At 37.4% G+C, this 20,371-nt stretch overlaps 1 protein-coding gene and 1 long non-coding RNA gene across 3 annotated transcripts; one reads left to right on the top strand and one right to left on the bottom strand.

Moving 5' to 3' along the window:
• The first annotated feature begins 936 nt into the window (after positions 1 to 936).
• LOC147322057 (uncharacterized) lies at positions 937 to 14,770 on the top strand. Its single transcript, XR_015131046.1, has 3 exons — positions 937 to 1,078; positions 3,267 to 3,394; positions 14,403 to 14,770. It is a non-coding gene; the product is annotated as an uncharacterized LOC147322057 (long non-coding RNA).
• On the bottom strand, positions 10,420 to 17,077 carry LOC147322056 (phospholipid scramblase 1). Of its 2 annotated transcripts, none has more exons than XM_086306373.1 (7): positions 16,975 to 17,077; positions 16,235 to 16,328; positions 13,865 to 13,907; positions 13,544 to 13,764; positions 13,210 to 13,371; positions 12,540 to 12,701; positions 10,420 to 12,147 (listed from the first exon to the last, which is right to left on the bottom strand). In XM_086306373.1, exons 2-7 carry the CDS (start codon positions 16,301 to 16,303, stop codon positions 12,118 to 12,120), a joined length of 687 nt encoding a protein of 228 aa, XP_086162499.1. In that variant the 5' UTR covers positions 16,304 to 16,328; positions 16,975 to 17,077; the 3' UTR covers positions 10,420 to 12,117. The 2 variants fall into 2 exon arrangements, with proteins under 2 accessions (XP_086162499.1, XP_086162498.1); XM_086306372.1 differs by lacking the exon at positions 16,975 to 17,077 and adding an exon at positions 16,584 to 16,921.
• Between the last annotated feature and the right edge of the window lie 3,294 nt (positions 17,078 to 20,371).

Genomic DNA, 20,371 nt, shown 5'->3' with positions numbered 1-20,371 from the left:
TTATTTATTTATTATTTATTATCTCAACTTCTTGTTTTCTTTCTTACTTTCTTGCATATTTCTCACACTTAGACGTTTCAGATGGTCAAAAAACAAAAATAATAATACATTATTAGGATATCATTAGACAAAGAAAACCAGACAAAGCTGTTTGTTTGTTTGTTTGCATCATTATTTCAATATTCAAGGGAAAAAATGCTATACAGACTTATCTGATGCTTATTTTAAATTATTTAACAGTGATTAACCACATTTTTCGGGAGAAAAACACAGAACAATGTCTAAATAACTGACCTCTGTTGAGGTCAGTTATTATGATTCAGTAATAAGAAATAGACTGGCCAAAAACAACATCCACAGGGAGAGTTTCAAAGCCAAAACCACTGTGATTAAAAAGAACACAAAGGCTCATCTCATATTTCCCAAAAGAAAACTCTTGATGATCCCCAAGGCTTTTGAGAAAATATCCCGTGGAGTGAAAAGACAAAAGATTAATTTTTGGGGGGTTTGAGTCCAATTAGATTTGTCATAAAACTAATACCACATTTCATAAAATTAACATGAGAACAATCAGACATGGTGGTAGCAGTGTGGCTGAAGCTGCTTTGCTGCTTGCCATAAGTGATGAAACCAGGAATTCTGCACTCTACCAGAAAAGCAAAATCCTGAAGGAGACTGTTTGGCCATCAGTTTTTTTCCATTAGAGAAATTACAGTATGAGAAAGTTTTTCCTTTTTACTTACTTGAATAGTTAAATAATCCTTATAATTGAGTGTAAATAATTTGGTATTATAGCACAAGCTTGAGTTGAATACATATACGATTAGACATGTAAACTTATACAGTTAGAATGCGCAGCTTATGTGACAGTCCAGCTACGAGTAGGATAAAAGCTCTTCGTCCTTTCTGTCTTGGCAGGCTGCAGGCTCCCTGATGGCAGCACGGACAGCAGCCGGTTGTTGCTGGAATCCCATGCGATCTTCCTGGCTATGGATCATTTCATGTATATGTCCTGTTGGTTGAGTAGACCATCCTCCCAAGGACCAACTGGTCCCATCAAATGCAGATCCTCATCCAGGTGATGATATACAGTAGGGAATCCTGTAACATAATCGAGCCGATCGACATATATGAAGCAGCTATGCAATACTACACATGTTAGAGCTGCTGTATGCCCTCAACAAGAAGAAATGAAGGAGAAAGCAGAAACCAGATGATAAATCTGGCTTTCATTAACTGTCACATTGTATTTGTGTTTCCTTGTGTTTTAGTTGACACTGAAACTAATGCCTTCTGTGATTTGTGTCCCTGGTTCATTATTAAGAGTAACAGACTTGTCCCCCAGCTCAGACCATTTCTTCCTGGTAAACACTTTGCATGGCTGTTGTAATCACTGCCAGAAGATTGTTTTGCTTAATGACATCACCAGAATCGTGGTTTTAAATTTAGAGTGAGAACCTTTATTACTTCTTTCCAGTGAGGCCCTGATAGAACTATAAAATGTAGAGTCATGCCAGAAAGTTGGTATTGGATGTTTGACTTTGATTTCAGCTGTTCTCTTGTTTTTGTTTTTAATTTCTTCTTTTTTGGTAAGTCAGTGTGTAACTGACACTATAGCAAGCACTGGGCAGGCACGCTTGTTGAAATTAGTGTGTCATTAGTGTCATGAGAAAATTACCCCTTTAAATCTTGCTGTCTGTCTTGAATAGAAATACTTTCAACAACAGAGATTCCTCCTATTCGGAAACTCAAACTAACGCAGACCAAGTTATAACAGTAGAACAACCCTTGCTTTTGCACTTTTGCAAAAATTTCAGTCCAATCATTCACAGCCAAAAGAAGGATTAAAGCAATTTGACAGCTCAGCACCAAACATATAACTTATAACAGGGATTTTTGCCCTGTGGGTTTGTGAGGGAACTCTCTGCAGCTGGAAAATAAAAGTGTTTGTGGTGCAAAACCTAATGTTTTCTTTTGGAAGCTTGTGACAGGAATATGCTACAACCATTGCTTCAGTTCACTGACTAAATATCCATTAGATATCTGAAAAAGCTAATGTAATGTTCTTTAGATTTGATTACACCCTGACAAAAATGTCCAGAAGTCATACAGGGTATTTCATTTTCTGCCAGAGACAGTAATTGGAAATGTGACATACCATAGAGCTGCAAAAAAAGCAGGAGGCCATCTATAGAGTTTTGTCTGCACTGAAGATTGAAGTAATGACATGTCAAGAGTCCACGGTGGTGGCAGTAGCACTGTTGACAAGTTTAAACATTGGGTATGTGGTGTGGGTGAGAAAATTGCATTTAATTACACAAAAATGGGCAAGTGCAGGGTACAGAAACTGGGAGATGGCTGCGGTGACGGGGGTAATGGCAGAGACGCCATTAGCTCATCGTTGCAACAAGACACACCTGGACCTCATTATCCCCACTCTATCTGCCTGCGTATCAGGGGATACTTGGAGACTTTGGATGGCAACACGGTTAAATACAGCTGTTTATCAACCTTTAAAAGGAATGCCGGCTGTTTGAAAGTTTCCTGCAGCACAGGTGGTGTGTTCTTAAGCCCGCCTTTTAATTTAAGCTCATTTTTGTGGAAAACAAGAACACACAAGCCTCCAGCATTCACTGTCACTTGAAGTGAGTAAAAGGCTAAATAGTGTTGTAGCTCCCTGACGACAGCAGACCATCCTCTATTTTTGGCAGTGTTGTGGAGACAGTGGGTTTAAAAGCGCTGCTTAAATTTAATCAAGCTGCAAGAAGAAACAGATGATTCATTAGGGAGACAGGTCTCAAAGAAGATGCTCAATACTGAACAGAAAACAGCAAAAATGGCTTAAAAAGATGAGAGAAACAGGGACAATTGAAGACAAAACTGCTCATTAACTGGTAACTAACACAAACAATAGTGAGAATAAAATGTAAAGAATAATATATATTACTCATTTAATTCATGTCAGTGCAATAGTTTAGGAAATATATAAACCAGAATATTGACTATCTGTCAGTTGGCCCTGGATTTTGTTCTACTTTGTGCTCTATTTTTAACACAACCCTCTTTTTCTGGTATGGTTTTGCAATTGCACTGGTGAGTCACATATAACAGAAACCCATAAAGCATTCATGAGAACCCGCAACTGCACTGTGATTGTAAAAGAATGGGTTTTATTTTTATCCCAATGCTTTGATCACTTCACAGAAAGTGTAATTACTAGTCCAGATCAATGGAAAGAGTAAAACTCATTTTTCTTACTTCAGCAGGTCATCTTCCCGAGCACCCAGTACGTCACCACGTCATCGCCTGGCTCCTGTGGTCACATTTATGGGATTTTAGGGCTTCCATTGGCCCAGGGTGTGGCTGAGGGATTCCTCGAAGGAAGTGCTAGAAGGTAACACTGCATTTAATCTTAGACCAAAGACCTTTAAATAGCACAGCGTGCACATTTGTTATAGTCACAGTCTAGCTGCACAAGGGGAAAGGGTTTAGATATGGATTAATTCCCTCTTTACGTGGATGGCTTTTTATCTACTGAAAACAGGCCACAGCTTACTGTAACCACTTGAGGCAGCAGTTTGTATTTATCAAGTGTATAGTTTCTTGCAATTCTTAAATATATGTGAGTTCTAGTCTTATGAATGTCCATTTCTACTGGACAAGCTGGAGTTTTGAGACACATATAATAAGCTCTTTTTTCCAGACTTTCATTTGAATGTCATCAGTAGGCTGCAAAGTTAGAACCGCAAGGCCTCAAAATGTGTACCAGAAGTGGGTTAAGGAAAAGAAGATTCAACCTTGTAGTAAACCTGCCAATATAGTGCCACCTCATCACTATAAATATGTGTACATACCCTACTAATTTGGTTTTCCAAATGCAGTTTGGAGGACAAGTAATTGTTGCCTTGATTCTGTTCACTGACAGTAGTTGGTTCAGTGCATCTGATATGTGACATCTATATCTCAGTGGTCACAAGGGAAGCTTGGGTGTGTGGTTAAGTTCACAATTTAGAAAGTGTAGAGTAGGATTTTGGTCCTTTTTCCCACAGATATTAAGATGTCATCAACTACCAAAGGGTTGTGGTTTTGTCATAAATTTTACGAAATATTAAACAGCCCTGTTTTTACTTGGTTTGCTCATTATGTTTATACTGCTTACTATTGTTCCCACTGTGCTCTAGTCTTTAGATTTCCAGCTTCAATAGTAGGTAGAAGCAGTACGGCACCCTGTGGCTGTTTCAGCAAGACGGTGCCTATCCCCACTGTCCCACTTCTGGATCGGGAGTATAATCAGACACTTCCCTAGCTTTAACATTTAGTACTGATATGTCTCCGATTATATATGCCAACTGCAATCAAGCGTTTGCAATAACTGGCACAAGTGTTTAACATCGCAGTGGAGGAATTTTGGCCACCTTATCTTTCCAGAATTGTTTTAATTTAGTCCCACTAGAGGATTTTTAGCATGAATAGCTTTTTTTAATGTTATGCCAAAGCATCCTAATCAGATTTAAGTTTGAACTTTGACTAGGCCATTCCAAAACCTTAATTTTGTTTTCTTTTTTTAGCCATTTAATGGTGGACTTGCTTATGTTTTTTTTTTTAATCATTATTCTGTTGCATAATCCAAGTGTACTTGAGCTTGAAGATTTGAAACGATAACTGGACTTTAGGATTTTCTGGTACAGAGAAGAATTCATGGTTCCAGTTACAGCAGAAGCAGGAGACCATCACACTACCACCACCGTGTTTCACTGCTGGTTTGATATTCTTTTAATGAAATGCTGTGTTAGTTCTACACCCTAACCCTTTTCGTAATCCATGGATGACATTTTTGCCCAGTCTCTTTCTTATTGTTAAATCATGAAAACTTTGACTGATTTTAACTAAAACAAATGAGGCATGCACTTCTTTACAGTATGTTCTGGGTTCTTTTGTGACCTCTTGGATGAGCTGTTGAGGTGATCTTGGAGTAATTTTGGTAGGCTAGCCACTCCTGGGAACCTTCCTCAGTGTTTTCTATTTGTGGATAATGGTTTTCTGACATCTCAAAGCTTTAGAAACATCTTTGTAACCCTTTACAAGCGGATAGATTTCAGTTACTTTGTTTCCCATTTGTTCTTTATTTATTTAGATCAGGGGTGGGGAACTCCAGGCCTCGAGGGCCGGTGTCCTGCAGGTTTTAAATGTGTCCTTGATCCAACACAGCTGATTCAAATGGCTAAATTACCTCCTCGGCATGTCTTGAAGTTCTCCAGAGGCCTGGTAACAAACTAATCATTTGTTCAGGTGTGTTGACCCAGAGTGATATCTGAAACCTGCAGGACACCAGCCCTTGAGGCCTGAAGTTGCCCCACCCCTGATTTAGATCATGGTATGATCTGTTGCTTTTGAGATCTTTCAGCCTACTTCAGTTTCTCAGACAGTTTCTACTCAAGTGATTGAGATTTGACTTTCTCGTGTGACTTTCCACACTTAATTCAGGATTTAACAATGGGGCAATTACTTTTCCACACAGAGTGAGGTAGGTTTGGATAAGAACTGACACTAACATTCAATCATCTTTGTCTGATATTACAATATGTGTGATGATCTGAAACATTAAGTGTGACAGATCTGCAAAGAAATAAGAAATCAAGAAGCAGGCAAATACTTTTTCCACAGCTCTGTATATACATGTATTATAGTGTTGGTCTTAAAAAAATCTCTCTCAATTCTGATGGCAAAAGAGCCAAACGGGACAGGCGGCAAAAAAAAAAAAAAAAAATCTCTCTAAAACACAAATGTCTGTTTCATTTTTTGACTAGTTTGTCAAAAATCTTTCTTTCTTTTTTTATTTACAAATTAAAACAGCTTCTAAATCTTTTTTGTAAACAAGCTGTTTCTGATACACTTACCTTCATAGGCACGGGCAGTCTAAACTGACTCCAGTCCAGTCTAAACTGACTCCAGTCCAGTCTTTCTTATTTCAGTGTAAAAGCAAACAACCATCCCCCATTTTATACTTTACATCTGTTTTCTTCTACCCTTGTGGGTATATAGTGTTTTCTTAGGCTCCATTTGCACAGATGTTGCTTCAGCCATTTGTTTATCACCCTGGGTTTAAAATACAGATACCAGAAATTCCACTCTCTGTATACTGTTGGGAGACAATTGTAGTCACTGCAACACAGAGCAATCTGCGTTCCATTTTATTCTCAGAGCAGAACAGCAAATGTAATGAGAAAACGTGTTTTCTATTCCAGCTTGGGTTTCGCCGATTTATCACAATACTAATAGGATATGCTTATTGCATGCATGACAAATGCTAACAGATGTTAAAATGAATTTTAACATCTTTCAACATCATTAAAAATATGCAGAGTGATTACACCAAGCAGTTCAGTTAATATAAAATAATCAGCCAAACTTGTGAATCGATTACTACTATAATGCTGGGTTGTTGCTAGAGCTGAAGAATAAATTTGTTTCATATCACAGTTATGATTTCTAACAAAGGAAATCACAATCTGCAAATACAGTTTTAAAAGTATAGATTGTTAATACTTCATTCGAATTAATACGGTTATATTTTTGTAATGTTTGACAAATGTTTTTTGATCTGAGTTTGTATTTTTTCATTGCAACGTCAATATTGAACTACAGCTTGACTTCAAAAACCTTTTAATGTTGTAAATCACAAGTCAGGAATACAAATAATTCAGCCCATCTAGTTTCCCGAACCGACACGTCTGCTTAACCCACCACTGTTGTAGTATATTAAATATGTTTGACTCACAGATGTTTATTTTTTGTGTAACCAATTGTGTCATTTTTAAGTATATGTATTGCAAAATATTACACAGTTATCGAAAGCAGATGTGTTTAATTATAATGACGTTTCAAATGTTTTGCACAAAACATTGTTGTTTTTCCAGAATGTTTTTCACAGTCTGGAACATGTCAGGCATCAAAATTGCCGCACCGACATCAGTGAGGTCATTCTGTGTGGTCTGAATATGTAATTCCTAACAAATGTGGAATGTTCCTTGGAAACATGATAGCTTATAGCAGTAACAGCAGTAACAACTCCAGTAAATTCTGTAATGTGTGCTCTTTTACAGTACATGTCAAAGGAGAGTGATTTTTTTCTAAGGAAGTCTTCTAAATCCTTGTTAAATTGAATTTGCAACAATAAAGGGATTGCTCCTCACAACAGATAGTAAAGTTCCCAGTGGTGTTGATTGAAATGTGGGGTCACAAAGAGTTCAAAGGTGACAGTTTTACACCTGGTGGTAATATTTGTAACAAGCTGTGGTGAAATGTTAGCTGTGTGTGTTACCATTTTTGCAGGCATCTACATAGCGCTACATTGTTAATCTCAAAAAACTGTTCCTAATTTTTCATGGTTGAAAACCAGGGTAAGTTTAAGTACAGAATTACAGTTGTCAGAAAAATAGATTATATTTAGTTATGTTAGTGAGGTTATGTACTTAAAAAGTTAGGTACACACTCTCTGTTTCCATAGGAATTAACAGGGTAATTAGCAGCCGTGTGCTGCTAATCAAATATACCTTATTAATTTGATGATGACCAAGTATGAGGACATCTATAAAAGCAGATGTTTTGTCAGTTTGCTGGTCTGGAGCATTCAGGTGTGTGCCACAATCTTCCAAAGACTAGACATCCCAGTAAATCCACGTCAAGTTCAGACTGTACAATACTCCGAAAAACTGCAGAGCTACACGTTGGACTCTACAGGCCTCAGTTAGCATATTAAATGTAACAAATATGGTTTATCTGGAAGGGTTGCCAGAAGAAAGCCTCCACTCTCTAAAAATTACATGTCTTTGGAAAGTTGCTTTTGAACAAAGCTAAACACTGGAACAATTTGGAGATGTTTGATGCACACTGCCACATTTGGTGAAAACCAAACACAGCTCATACCAACTGTCACCTTAAAGTCACTAAAGTGACCATGAACTCCTCTGTATACCAAAGTATTCTAGAATAAAATGTGAGGTCATCTGTTTAACACCTAAAGCTTGGCCAAAACTGAGTTATGCAACATGACAATGATAGCCAAGAAAGCAACAAATCTACAGAATTACTAAAAAAGAAAAGAATCAAGGTGTTGCCCAGTAAATAGCCCAGTAAAGGTCCAGACCTTAACCTAATTAACATGCCAGTACCGTAAGAGCTGTACATAAACAAATGTCTGTAAAGTTCAATGAACTGAAGCAACACTGTAAAGAAGAGTGGGTCAAAATTTCTCCACAACAATGTGAGAGACTAATGAAGTCAAATAATCGTGCAGTCACAGTGTCTCTGTAGTGTATTGGTTTATACATCTGCCAAACCAATGAAGGATTCCTGATCCCTGATTCTTGTAGCAATCCCTTATGAACAGGAGACCAGCTAATAGTAGCTATACTGTATATGTATTTGTGTTAGAATGCTAAAGTTAGCATTCTAATATACAAAGACTGACTTGGCTTGTTTACACTGGCTTATACTGAGCTGCCATAGTGATGCCCCTGTAATATGGTGGACTAGTATTGCCTATATTTACTCATCTCCATCTTTGCTGTGGGTATTGGGCACTAGTTTGGGAGGTTTTTGTGTGTCACAATTGCTGTGAACAAGTGGTTGTTATGGGGTTGGATTCATTGAAGGCAGTTTATTTGATTGTACTGATACTCTGGTCTATTTATACCCAATACAATGCTGTGATATTTTGTTTCTCTGTGCCTACTATGTGACACAGCCTAAAGGCAGAGTTGGTTTACTGAGGCTAGAGTGATTATCAGCCCTTTACTTACAGGGCGTTGGGTCTTGGAGGACAACTGTTGTTTCCTGTTAAAGTTGTCACCATAGTGAAGTGTGGCATAGCTTGAACTGTGTGTTGTATCCCTTTTGCAAGTGGGACACTGGACTATTTTGTCCCTTCACTTTTATGATCAGTGTACTAATAAATTATCTTTTAGAATTTTATTGGTTGTCATCTTTTGCCCACGGCTGAGAAGGTTGGTCAGATCTAGAATCTGTGTGTGTGTTACAGCCCTTTCATAAACCCTTTAATAAAAGAATGGATGTCACTTGAAGCCTAGAAGAGCTAGGCTTACTTGCACATACAGAAAATGTGACTTGCTCTATCATAGACATCGCCCGTCCACAACAATCTGACCATCTATCCACCTCAGTACTACTGCAAATATAACCACTGCCATACCTATGTCATGAGAAGAATTTTATTTGATGATCAGAAAAAAAGGAAAAAATGGCATGAAGTGTTATTTTTAATCACATCCTCCCTCCTCCACGTGCACTCCTCCACACTATTTTCCAACCACAGCTTAATTATCTGTACCACTCAGAGAAGTAGGACATCATGTATTCCGGAAAATATTGCCATATAACATGAAAACCATCTGCACCACAAAAATAGCTGAAACTTGATATTTGCCATGATTCACACATATCCTTAAGTATAATACAAACCCTATATATAAGAGAAATTTGCCCTTAAATAGTTACCTTATAAGGAAGCTCTTAATATAACTTAGTAATGATAATTTTCATAAACACCAGGCTCATCAAAAGATACGAGTATTTTCACAGCAGATAATTTTTCCATTGAATAAATGTCATAACAAAAGGTGCTGTTGTTGAAAAGGCTGTTGTAAATGAGAATTACTTGGACTTATCCAATGAAGGTTTGCAGCTTATTTCAGAAGGGAGAAAATGAATAGTTTTCGTTTCCCTCTTCATTCTGCACCTCAGATCAGGTTTTTCCATTAAAAATTCAACATTCAGAAACATTAACAAAGATGTTTTAAGGAAACCGATGAAAGACCAGATGAAGGTGGTTACCAAGCACAGTGCCTTTACATAACCGTTTACAAGGTCTGAGCATTGTTATTAAACATATTGAAATGACTATAACAAAGAAGTTCATTCATAGTACTAAAGTTGAACTTTTTCACTATCAGTGGTTGTTAATGGTCAGTTTCTACTCATTTTAGTATTGAAATCAAAAGAACATCACACATCACGGTTCTTTTTATTTTTTATTGATGTTTTTCCATGGACTATTTGCACAATCTAAGCGTAGCTCATTTCCATTCATTGCGTGACTAAACAGTTTATCAGTTTACAGTAATAGTGCAAAAGTAGAAGAATAAGGACTCTAACTGTTTTTGTTATATAACTGACTGAAAATAGCAAAGTTCCCTTTTTTAAGATCACATTCTGGCTGAATTTTTTGGCGTTTAAACACAATCAAAGAGCCTTCAGAGGATCTAGCACCAGCATCTTATACTACTACTGTATTATAAGAAAAGGAAAGGCCCATGCTAGTGGCGAGAATGGGATTGGATTTTATTTCAACTGAGTATTATCTTAACCAACTGTATGCAAAGAAAAAAAAACCAGACTTCATAAAAGACATCTATTAAGTTTTTATTTAGGTTTCGCATAATTAAGGGGTTTAAAAAATTATGTTTATAAAGAGAGAAATATATCCACTTATGGCTATTCTAAAAACAAGTGTCAATACATTAAAGGCAGAATAAAACACTCTGGACACCAAAAAAAAATGTAAGTTTACACCAGTAATATTATCTCTTCCAACTGGCAGTATATAGTACTTTTACAAAAATAAAAGCTTAAGTATTAATATGTAAAAATGGCTTATGATGGAGGCTAATTTTTCAGGTTTGTAAAGTCACAGATTACACAGTCATGGTGAAAAAAATATTTCACAAAGAATGTTTGACACATAACGCCTTTGCTACAATACTTTATACCACCCCTAATCACACCGATTGCCACAATTAATATGTATTATAATTTTAAATTGAAGTATGGTGAAAGAGTACCAATGTTCATTTTCTGCAAAATATTACTCTATTGTACTGGAAACTACAATATTGTGATACATGTAAAACTGTCATATAGGATATTAATGTAAAAGGTAAACATAATCAAAATTAAATGTAATATAAAAGAAAATGGAAGCAATATATGGATATTAAAATCATATAATGTACAAAATGATTTAAGAAAACAAACCAGTGAACGCTTTATGTTCATAGTATCAGGTGCAGGTGTGTAACGTCCAGAGCCAGTAGTGACCAACACTGTAATACAGTAGTAGCATGCATTTCAACCTGAGTTTATCAAAAAAATATACAATGTCATCAGATACTAATAACATTAGCAAGTATTTATATCGTTCATCTGGGCTGCTTATTCTTAAATGAATATCTAGCTCCCTCTAGTGGGGAAGACAAGAACAGTATGTCAAGCTTATAGCACATCCTTTCTACTTCCCACCCACCCTTTCCTTTAAAAAAAAAAACTGTGGAAAAAAATATTTTATGGTATTATAACTTCTGTTCACAGACAAGTACAATCATAGCTCACAGACACACAAACACTTGTTCAAAGCAGTGCGCACAGACATCGCTATGTGTGGCAAATGACCAAAACATAAAGCAATAAAAAACAGGGCACTGGATATCAGAACTACAGATAACTGAATTAAACGAGTTCCTTAGTTCTCACACAGTAGATACAAGCAGAGTAGATTAAGTAAATTAGTATCTTTACTTGTAATGTGACCAAATTGCATATGAGGGTTTCATACTAATCATATTAACACCAAACCATTTTTTCCTACACCACTGTGCTCCGTTTTTGTTTCCTTGTATATAAATGTATCTTTACCCTAAACGTTATTTTGCAGTAATAGCAAAGTTTTTTCGGGGTTCCAGATTGACTTAATGGTCACAATGTAAAACACACAGCAAAAAATATATTAAAAAAAACATTTCCTTTAAATAATTACAAGATAATAATTATAATAATGAAATCTTCATGAACACTGGCTAAACTAAAACTGCATTTTGCACTTTCAGCCCAATGACATGATTTTGCAACAAACCTGAGCAGCTAAGACTAAAACAAACCTTCTATTTCTTTGTTCATGCAAAGTGTTGACGTTGAGGTACCATTTGGTACTTTCTTTAAACTATTCCTTTGAAGGCTGTTCGATGTTAGGGCATTTGGGACTAATCATCATGGCTTTGAGGCCTCGTTCTTCTTGCAGAGGTACAAGGAAATGCGGTTTGGCTCCTAGTTAGTTGACTCAAAGAACATGAAATCCTGTATGCAAAATAAGGAAAAAGAAAGCGTTCATAAAAATGTTTAAAAATGTAACGATGTAATGCTTAATCGTCTGTTAAAATGCATCAGCCAAAGCATATATAAAATTTGTACTGCCAATTTTCTAGAAAAGTAAAAACATATTGAAAGAATTTAGCAAACTCTGTTTTCTATTAGTTGAAATTCAGGTGATTCTAAACCACATTTCCCACTAAATGAGGGCAAAGTTACACATTAAGTCAGTCGGTCAGCTGCTGGTTGACTGTGTTGAAAATTACACCTAATCTGCAGCTCAAGAACTCTAAAATTATATCCTTTACAAAGCCTTAACATGACAGGTTAATACATCATATAATCATTTTGATTAAAAGGTAAGTGAAGGTTGAACTTACAATGAGAAAACATGCGCCGATCATCACAGCCTTGATTTTCACATCCAGATCCATGGGAAACTGGATACCAAAGTTGTCTGAATCTGTGAATGCCTCCCTAAGAAGCCCTGTCCACTGCTTACTGATTTTCCCAATCTTGCTGACTTCATCGATTGTTAAAATCTGTGGAAAGAGTTGCATAAGAAAACAGATTGTGCACATGTGTTGCATTAGCGTAAAGGTCATTCCCTGGACTTGTTTGGTTTTACTGGAACAGGATCATCGAACAGCTCATAATTCGATTTTGTTTTTTGCCCGCTGCCACTGAAATCTGAGATTTGTACGCTCCATAATGAGTTCAAAGCAGCTAGGGGATGGTAATATCATGCTTCAGTTACCCTTTCTTTGGATCTGGCAAAAGGCCTGTATCACTGACCCAAATCCCCTTCACAGCTCAATCTAATAAAACTAGCTGAGCCATGGAACAAAGCCTACACTATGCCACACAAGAGCATGCCCTGTGCAGTGGCTTCATTCAAGCCATGGGCTTGTGTTACTGGAAACACATTTCTCGCTTCAGAGCACGAGGAGGCTTCCTTTAAAAAAATAATGTCCAGTGGGTGTGAATGTAACCATGTCATGTTGTGTTTTCACAAATTTCACAGATTTCTCTGTGTTTGGGTAAACCCACCTCAAAGTCAACATCTGGAAGGCAGCTCCATCCGCAGAAAGGCCCATGAATTTTCAGTACAGGTTCGTTGTGTTCGTTAGCAACAATAAATTTAGGGGAGAAGGGATGCCACTGTTGTATCACATAGCCCACTGTGTTGCCGGGGGGAGCCTGCACCTCCAGCTGAATGAAGCGTTATTAAAGAACAGTTTCATTTCTAGTCAGCTTTTAAAAAATACATGTAAAAATCACAGATGTGGTGCAAGGTGTAAACAATGAGTGATTTGGTGATCAAAGGGAAATACTGTAATTTAACATATACAAAGAGGATGTCTCTAAACGTAGTTACTCTCACCTCTTGTAGACAACAAGGGAAGAAGCATGACATGCACTTAAGTGGTCTGGTGACAGTGATGATTTCTTGTCCAAAATTGTCAAGGATGTGGATGGTGAAGGAGCGCAGGGGACCGCAACACTGTCGACTCAGACAGTCGTTCTCCTCGACAGCGTAGAAGACGTTCTGGCCCATGACATTACGAACTTCATACTTATTATTGCTTTCAAAACCAATAAGAGCTGCATGGATTTAAAAAAAAAAAAAAAAAAAAAACACTGAACAACTGTCGCTAAAGACATCCTTAAAATATGCATGTAGTAAACTATTTACGTACTATACCTTCAATCAACTCAACTTTCTGTTTGATGAGCAGCTGATCTACCTAGAAAACCACATAAGCAATGTTATTTTTTTATGTAACACTTGAGAGGAGCAGCTGTTGGTGGCGTAGTGTTATATATGCTGGCATAAACATAAATAACAGGTGCTGTATTATTTCTCCCTCTCCTCACTGCCACCCAGTCACAGGAAACAGCCCCCCCTCCCTGAGCCTGGTTCCAGGGGCGGATCTACTGTGGTGGCCTGGGGTGGCATGTGCCACCCTAAAATAATCTTTTCCCACCTCTAGTACCACCCAAGATTTGCATATGACAGTTGTTTATTAAAATAATCTATCATTAACACTTTGAGCCTAGCTTCAATTAGCATTGAATATCAATTCTAAAATGAAATATACTGTATAATCCCCCCCCCTCATTAAAAATGGTTCAGCCCCTAAACCAAAATGGCTTTGTTTCTTGTTGTCAGAAGCAACCCACGGCACATTTTTGACGTTTTGTGTAAATTTAGGCGTGTAACAATTTGATTATTTGCTTAGGCTGCTGCCCCCGCGACCTGGCCCCGGACAAAGCGGATGAAGATGGATGGATGGATGGATGGACAATTTGATTATTTCTAATAAGAAGAGTGAAGAAATTTCTAACTGATCCATGTCATGTTGTGTACTTTTCTGGATTGTATACTTATTGGTCTAAGAAAGATACAGATTATGTTTATATGAAACATGTGTATACTTACTGCATTTAATGTATTTATCCATATATAGTACATATTATAGAAGGTAACACCTGCATATGTGTAAAGAAATGGCTTTGATTTTGCCACCTAATCTGATTTCCATGCCACCCTCATGCAACTCTAAGAAAACGTTTCTACATCTGACCCTGCCTGGTTCTGCCAGAGGTTTCTTCCTATTAAAAGGAGTTTTTCTTCCTGCTGTTGCCAGGTGATTGCTTATAGGGGGTTGTGTTATTTTGGGGGAGTTCTCTTCACTATTTTAGGGTTTTTACTTTACTATTAAATTGCCTTGACTCAACTGTTGATGTGATTTGGCACTATAAAAATAACAGTGAAACAGTTCGTTTCACTGTTATTTTTATAGTTCATTGTTTTAATGAGTAGCCCTGGATCTCAGATAGAAATAATCAATAGAATAGAAGAATTATAGCCCTGGATCAATACATTCCCCCCGAATTATGATAACTCTTATCAAAAATGGTAGTAGGGTATTTTTCTCCCCTCTTTGGGTCATTCAAGCAGCAGATAAACTTCAAATCACTTGGCACACACTCATTTTATGAGAGCGAGGCCAGAAGAGACAGAGGGAGCGTTCCCATTACTGTGTTTGTCACTTTTGGCCTCTGGTGGTAACTAAGCTGGAACGTAAGAAGCTTTTTCTAAAACAAAAAAAGGATGAAGGCAATGAGGCGCAGGCGAGGCCAGAGGGATCAGAGAAAAGAGTTGTTGCTATGGCAGCAGAGTAAGGATGTGAGAGCCACTGCCTCATCTACAAACTTTTGCTAGCCAGTTAATCTAGACAAGTTTTGTCACTGTTCAAATTTGTCAAACTTTAAATGGAGCTCTAGAAGCTGAGCAAAGCAGTGGGAACAAACAGTCTAGCATATGAGTACCAATCTATCTCTGATGACTTGATTTTTTTTGTTCTGAAAGACAGCCTTTGATTGGATCAGAACAGCCCGGTCTCACATCTTTTACTAATTATAACAACTTACCCTCTGGAATAAACACATGCAGAGCATCTCACTTTATTTTAAGTGGATCAATATACTTTTACCATGGACTTCATTATGTTCTTCTCAACTTTAATGAATGGACCTAAAGCTGCAAGGAATGAAGAAAAAGACTGGTGGCTTCAACTAACTAGCAACTCTTTCCAACAGAGCTTATTCACAGGGCAGATGTTGACTTATCACAGCAAGCAAAAGTGTCACTATTAACAACAAGTGTAACAAGTGTAGCTTGCACAGAATTCAGTCACTTTTTCTTTAATTTTTCACACTCTCCTACTGTGACATGTCTGAATGCCTGTGTGAACATCAGTGGTGATCATTATATGTAGGGTTGTTAGTTACGTCAGTTTGGTTAAGCATTCAATTTAAGCTATTTAATTTAGAGGAAATATTGTCAATGCTACACAGCATTTTAATCTATGTAGTCACAAAGGATGAGTAAGTCAGGGTATGTTTCCATAGTTTTCACTGCTATGTGATTTTCTGCTGTGTCAGGTGGCTATTTAATATTAGGAACCAGAAGGAAGGTAATATTGCTCATTATGTCTGGCCTTGAGCATCAATTTAGACTTTTGGCTATGCAGATTGCTCCATTTAGAGTCACTTGTACTTTACCAACCTGCGTCAGGTACTCTAATCCTGGGGGACAGCCTGGTATTCCCGGGCTGGGCACAGCATACATGTTCATACCGTCCAGAGGGAGTTGATGAGACCTGTTGATGAAAAGTGTTTAAAACTGAGAAATGGCGCCATCTTCTGCTTATGTATAATCACAGTCGTGAACAAATGCTGCTAAACCGAAGCAAATGGACAACGATCCGTATATTTTCGACATCTATCTAGTATTTTGAGGTCGATAGAAGAGCCTGGGGGCATCGTTGTGCTCTCTAAGGTCCAGTATATGCTTTTTGTTAACCAACAGCGATGTAGTTATAGTCCAGAGCGTGGGGGAGCGGCTGCAGACCTACATGGTGGGCGACACAGACATTCTTGGTTGGTTCTGGAAGTGACGAGCTTCTGACGGGGAGACACCAGCTGGAGAAATCCTCTTAGTCCGTTTGTTTACACATAAGACTGCGGGCCTAAAGCCCGTGTGAGCCACACTAACCGTATTCAAGCAAGCAGATCGAGTCAGCGCAGATTTATGTGACCGATCGCGTTAAATATGTTTACTACCCGTGAATGTTTCGTCAGCTGGTGCAGAGAGCGCACCCCGATCTGCCTACTTTGGGATTCAGACAGAGCCAGTCGTTCAAAGCGACGCGCTACAATCAACACGAAAGTGTCTCTACACGCCCTCCGCAGTGCTAACTAGACGCGAGACACCCAGATGTTACAAGAGGGACAAAAAATACTCACCGATTTTAACCTGCTACTTAAAATAATAACGGGCCACTCCGGAACCAAACCAATGGAATAAAACTCGAATCTCATTGGTCGACGTGGTTGTACTTCCCATCTTCATGCACCAATGGCGATATGAGAGTATAGAAATGAACTCAGCAGAAGCAAATAGATTTGAGTAGAACTGAACAAAATAGAGCAAAATAAAAAAAGGAATAACTTGCACGATTAGAGCGTTTGCATTACACAAAAGCAAAAGCAAACCAAAAATAGATAAGTATAATTGAAAAAGCAAACATTAATAATTAATGCTATTTAATTTATTCATTCATTATGCACACGTTAGCAGCATATCGGTTTTCCTGGTATTTTCTTTTTCCATCCTCTTGATGTCACCATAAATACGAGGAAACGCAACTCTGTGAAACGGTTTCAAGTATATCCTGTGCATCTTGTTGTGGATTTTACAAAGCAGTCTACAATAAATTCGAGCAGTTAGGTTATTTACACCAATATTAATGGTGCCTTCATAGAAAGCAACCCTTGCCATGTATGGTAATCACATCGCATATGTGTGCTTTTGAACTGCCTGCTGATAACAAGCCGATAGTTTCTTCCGTCTTTAGCAAAACGCAAAAAGCAATCCCCCCCCAGATGTAAATATTTGATTTGTAAGAGTAACATGACAGTTTTCTACTTTGCCTCAATCCATATTATATTTAAAAAAAAAAAAATACAACAGCCTTTCCGGATCTTGGTCATATATGTTAATTTCTTTGCATCGTAAAGGTCAAACTTTTTTGAATGCAGACAAAATATAATCAGTCACAACAGTTTATCAGACCTGATCTCACACAGTGATTTCTACTACAGAACGTTTTTTTTTTTTTTTACAATCCCTTGTTTATGTGCTTTGATTAAGCTCTCAGATGTTATTTTTGTGTCTTCCTGTGTTTTAGTGCTATGATGCAATTGTTGTTTGATAATAAATGTCCAGAGGACTTTCAGATGTTAAGACCATATGCTGCCTCCTAAGCATGGGTGGCATTTATTAAGATTGTTTCCTTAAGGGTAAGTACCCTGCAGTATATCTGGCTTTAAACTCACTCATTTGGCATTAATACCCTGATTATCTGTCTTTGGCTTAACTCCTTCTATTTTGAAAAACATTTTTTTTATACTGAAAATCACTATACAGAAATAATTTTATATTATATATTCTTATTGTTATATTCTACTGAAACTGAGAAGTTGAGATGTTTTTGTTTTGGTCATGTGGTTGAAAGACATATGCTGAACATCACATTACATCACATCAATTCAATTTAAGTTGAAATTGATAATAATTTTTCCATTTGTGTTGTGTGGATTATTGGTAAGATTTCCTTTTTTTTTCATGACTACTAAAACAGTTAGTTGAAGGAAACGCACATGAACTCTAAAACATAAATTTAACATTTAAATTTATTTATTTTAAATAAACTAAATTAATTAAACTTAATTAAACTCTAATCTGCACACAAAATAGTAATAATGCATTACTGCACTGTACTGGATCACATTACATTTTTCAGTAATGTAACTCAATATTATGTCATTACTTGTGTTACAATGTTTCTTGTTATCTACATGCTGGGTGGATATAAAGAAAAGAAAAAAAAAATTTTCATTTTATTTTTCGCACACTTGCGCTGGAATCAGCTGATTTCATTTCCTGTTCCGGAGCAGGAAAATGGTGGAGCGGTTTACCACAGATAATTTAACATTAGTTTTAGTTTTGAATGATGGCAAAGTGTAAATCGTCCAGAACAGAAACAACTGCTTTATAGTCCTAACACAGCTTCTGCTCTTTGGAAGCACCTGCACAGACGGCATGCTAACACAAAGCTAGCCAAGAACCCAGAGTGATTTGAAAGGTGAGTGCATGCCCAGCCCAGGAGCCAGAGACTGATCTTTATCAGGTAACAAAGACAGTGATGAGCAGTCAGGCTTGAAGCCTGTTTGTGCCTGTTCATGTTTCTACAGTAACACTTAAATACTGTGGCATTTGTTTCTTTGAGCTGGTTTCATCTTTGCTTTTTGTTGTGGGTTTTGTGTTCATATGTAAACACTAAAAGAAAGATTCTATGTATTTTGGGGATTTGTGTTGGTGTGTGGGACTGAAGCACAAGGTTTATATTGCTAACTGGTAATCATGTGACAGTAATTAAGTAACATACTGAACTGCTTTTAGGGAAAGTAATGGTTAGTTTGTAATTCATCACTTTTTTATTGAGTGCCAACCCCAACACTGGCAATAGGCACATAAAGCTGGGTTGTATGGTCATGTCACCCAAGGCACTAACAATGATCATGGATAGTATGACAGAGGGATGGTGTGTTGACACCACTAGAGCTCTGAAGTTGTGGGATTTTGTTTCACAACTGGTATACGAGACACCGACCTGTGAAGGGAATCATCTTTACACCGTCTCAGCAGATTGAAGCAGCCTCATTGCATTCTGTTTAAGGGAGGTCTCACCTTACAGAGACCTCCCTTACATCAAGATAATTTGTTCCTTTCATGGCCAATCTTGAAGAATCTGTCTTGACTATAACTATGAACCAATAAATGTGGATCCAAGGTTATCAGTGTCAAACATGAACACAGATATGCTAAAGAATGGTTTTGGCTCCCGAATATTTTCAGTTTTAATGCTACCTTCAGGGATGAGCACTTGCCTCTGATTTGTTTGGTCTGACGTTTTTTCTGAAAACCTGGTTGCTTGTTTTCTGTGTGATGTAATCAATATCTGTATGTTGGATGGATGGATGGTTGGGTTGTCAACACGACAGAAGAGTTAGTACACTTTTAGCATACACACACACACAATCAGTCATGGCTGCCACTCCCTGAGCCTGGTTCTGCCTGAGATTTTCTTCCTGTTTATAGGGAGTTTTTTGTTTCCACAGTTGCCAAGTGCTTGCTCAAAGGGGCATAGAACTTCTGAAATTCTGTTAAATTGAAAAGTAATGTGATTGTTAGCAATAAAAATTATAATGTCTCCAGAAAATTATTATTTAATCTCCCTAGAGGCCATAAAATGTGGAAACTGCATCATTTTTGTCATTTTCACGAAAGTCCATGTGCTCTTGGCATCCATAGAAGGCCCAAAATGTCCTCTCCTGACAGTGGAGCACAACTTTTATAGATTGAATAGAGTCAGACTATAGGTCTCAGACTGAGGTCCTTCACACAGGAGAAAGATGAATTGACTTATAACAGTTGTGTGAGTTGATTTGATCTCCCTGATTTAAGCTCTATTAGAATATCAAACTACTATGCATAAATTTGTTAAGTCCAAATAAGTCAGCCTTCATTTCCTTATACTGTATTTTACTATGATGGGTGCACTGTTTTGAAATATGTGCA

Source organism: Aulonocara sp. 'chitande type north' Nkhata Bay, linkage group LG9 (assembly GCF_057382095.1).
Source record: "Aulonocara sp. 'chitande type north' Nkhata Bay isolate Kocher_YH1m ecotype deep benthic linkage group LG9, A_spYH_male_GT1.1, whole genome shotgun sequence".
NCBI lineage: Eukaryota > Metazoa > Chordata > Actinopteri > Cichliformes > Cichlidae > Aulonocara > Aulonocara sp. 'chitande type north' Nkhata Bay.
This window is presented reverse-complemented; position numbering and strand designations above follow the sequence as displayed.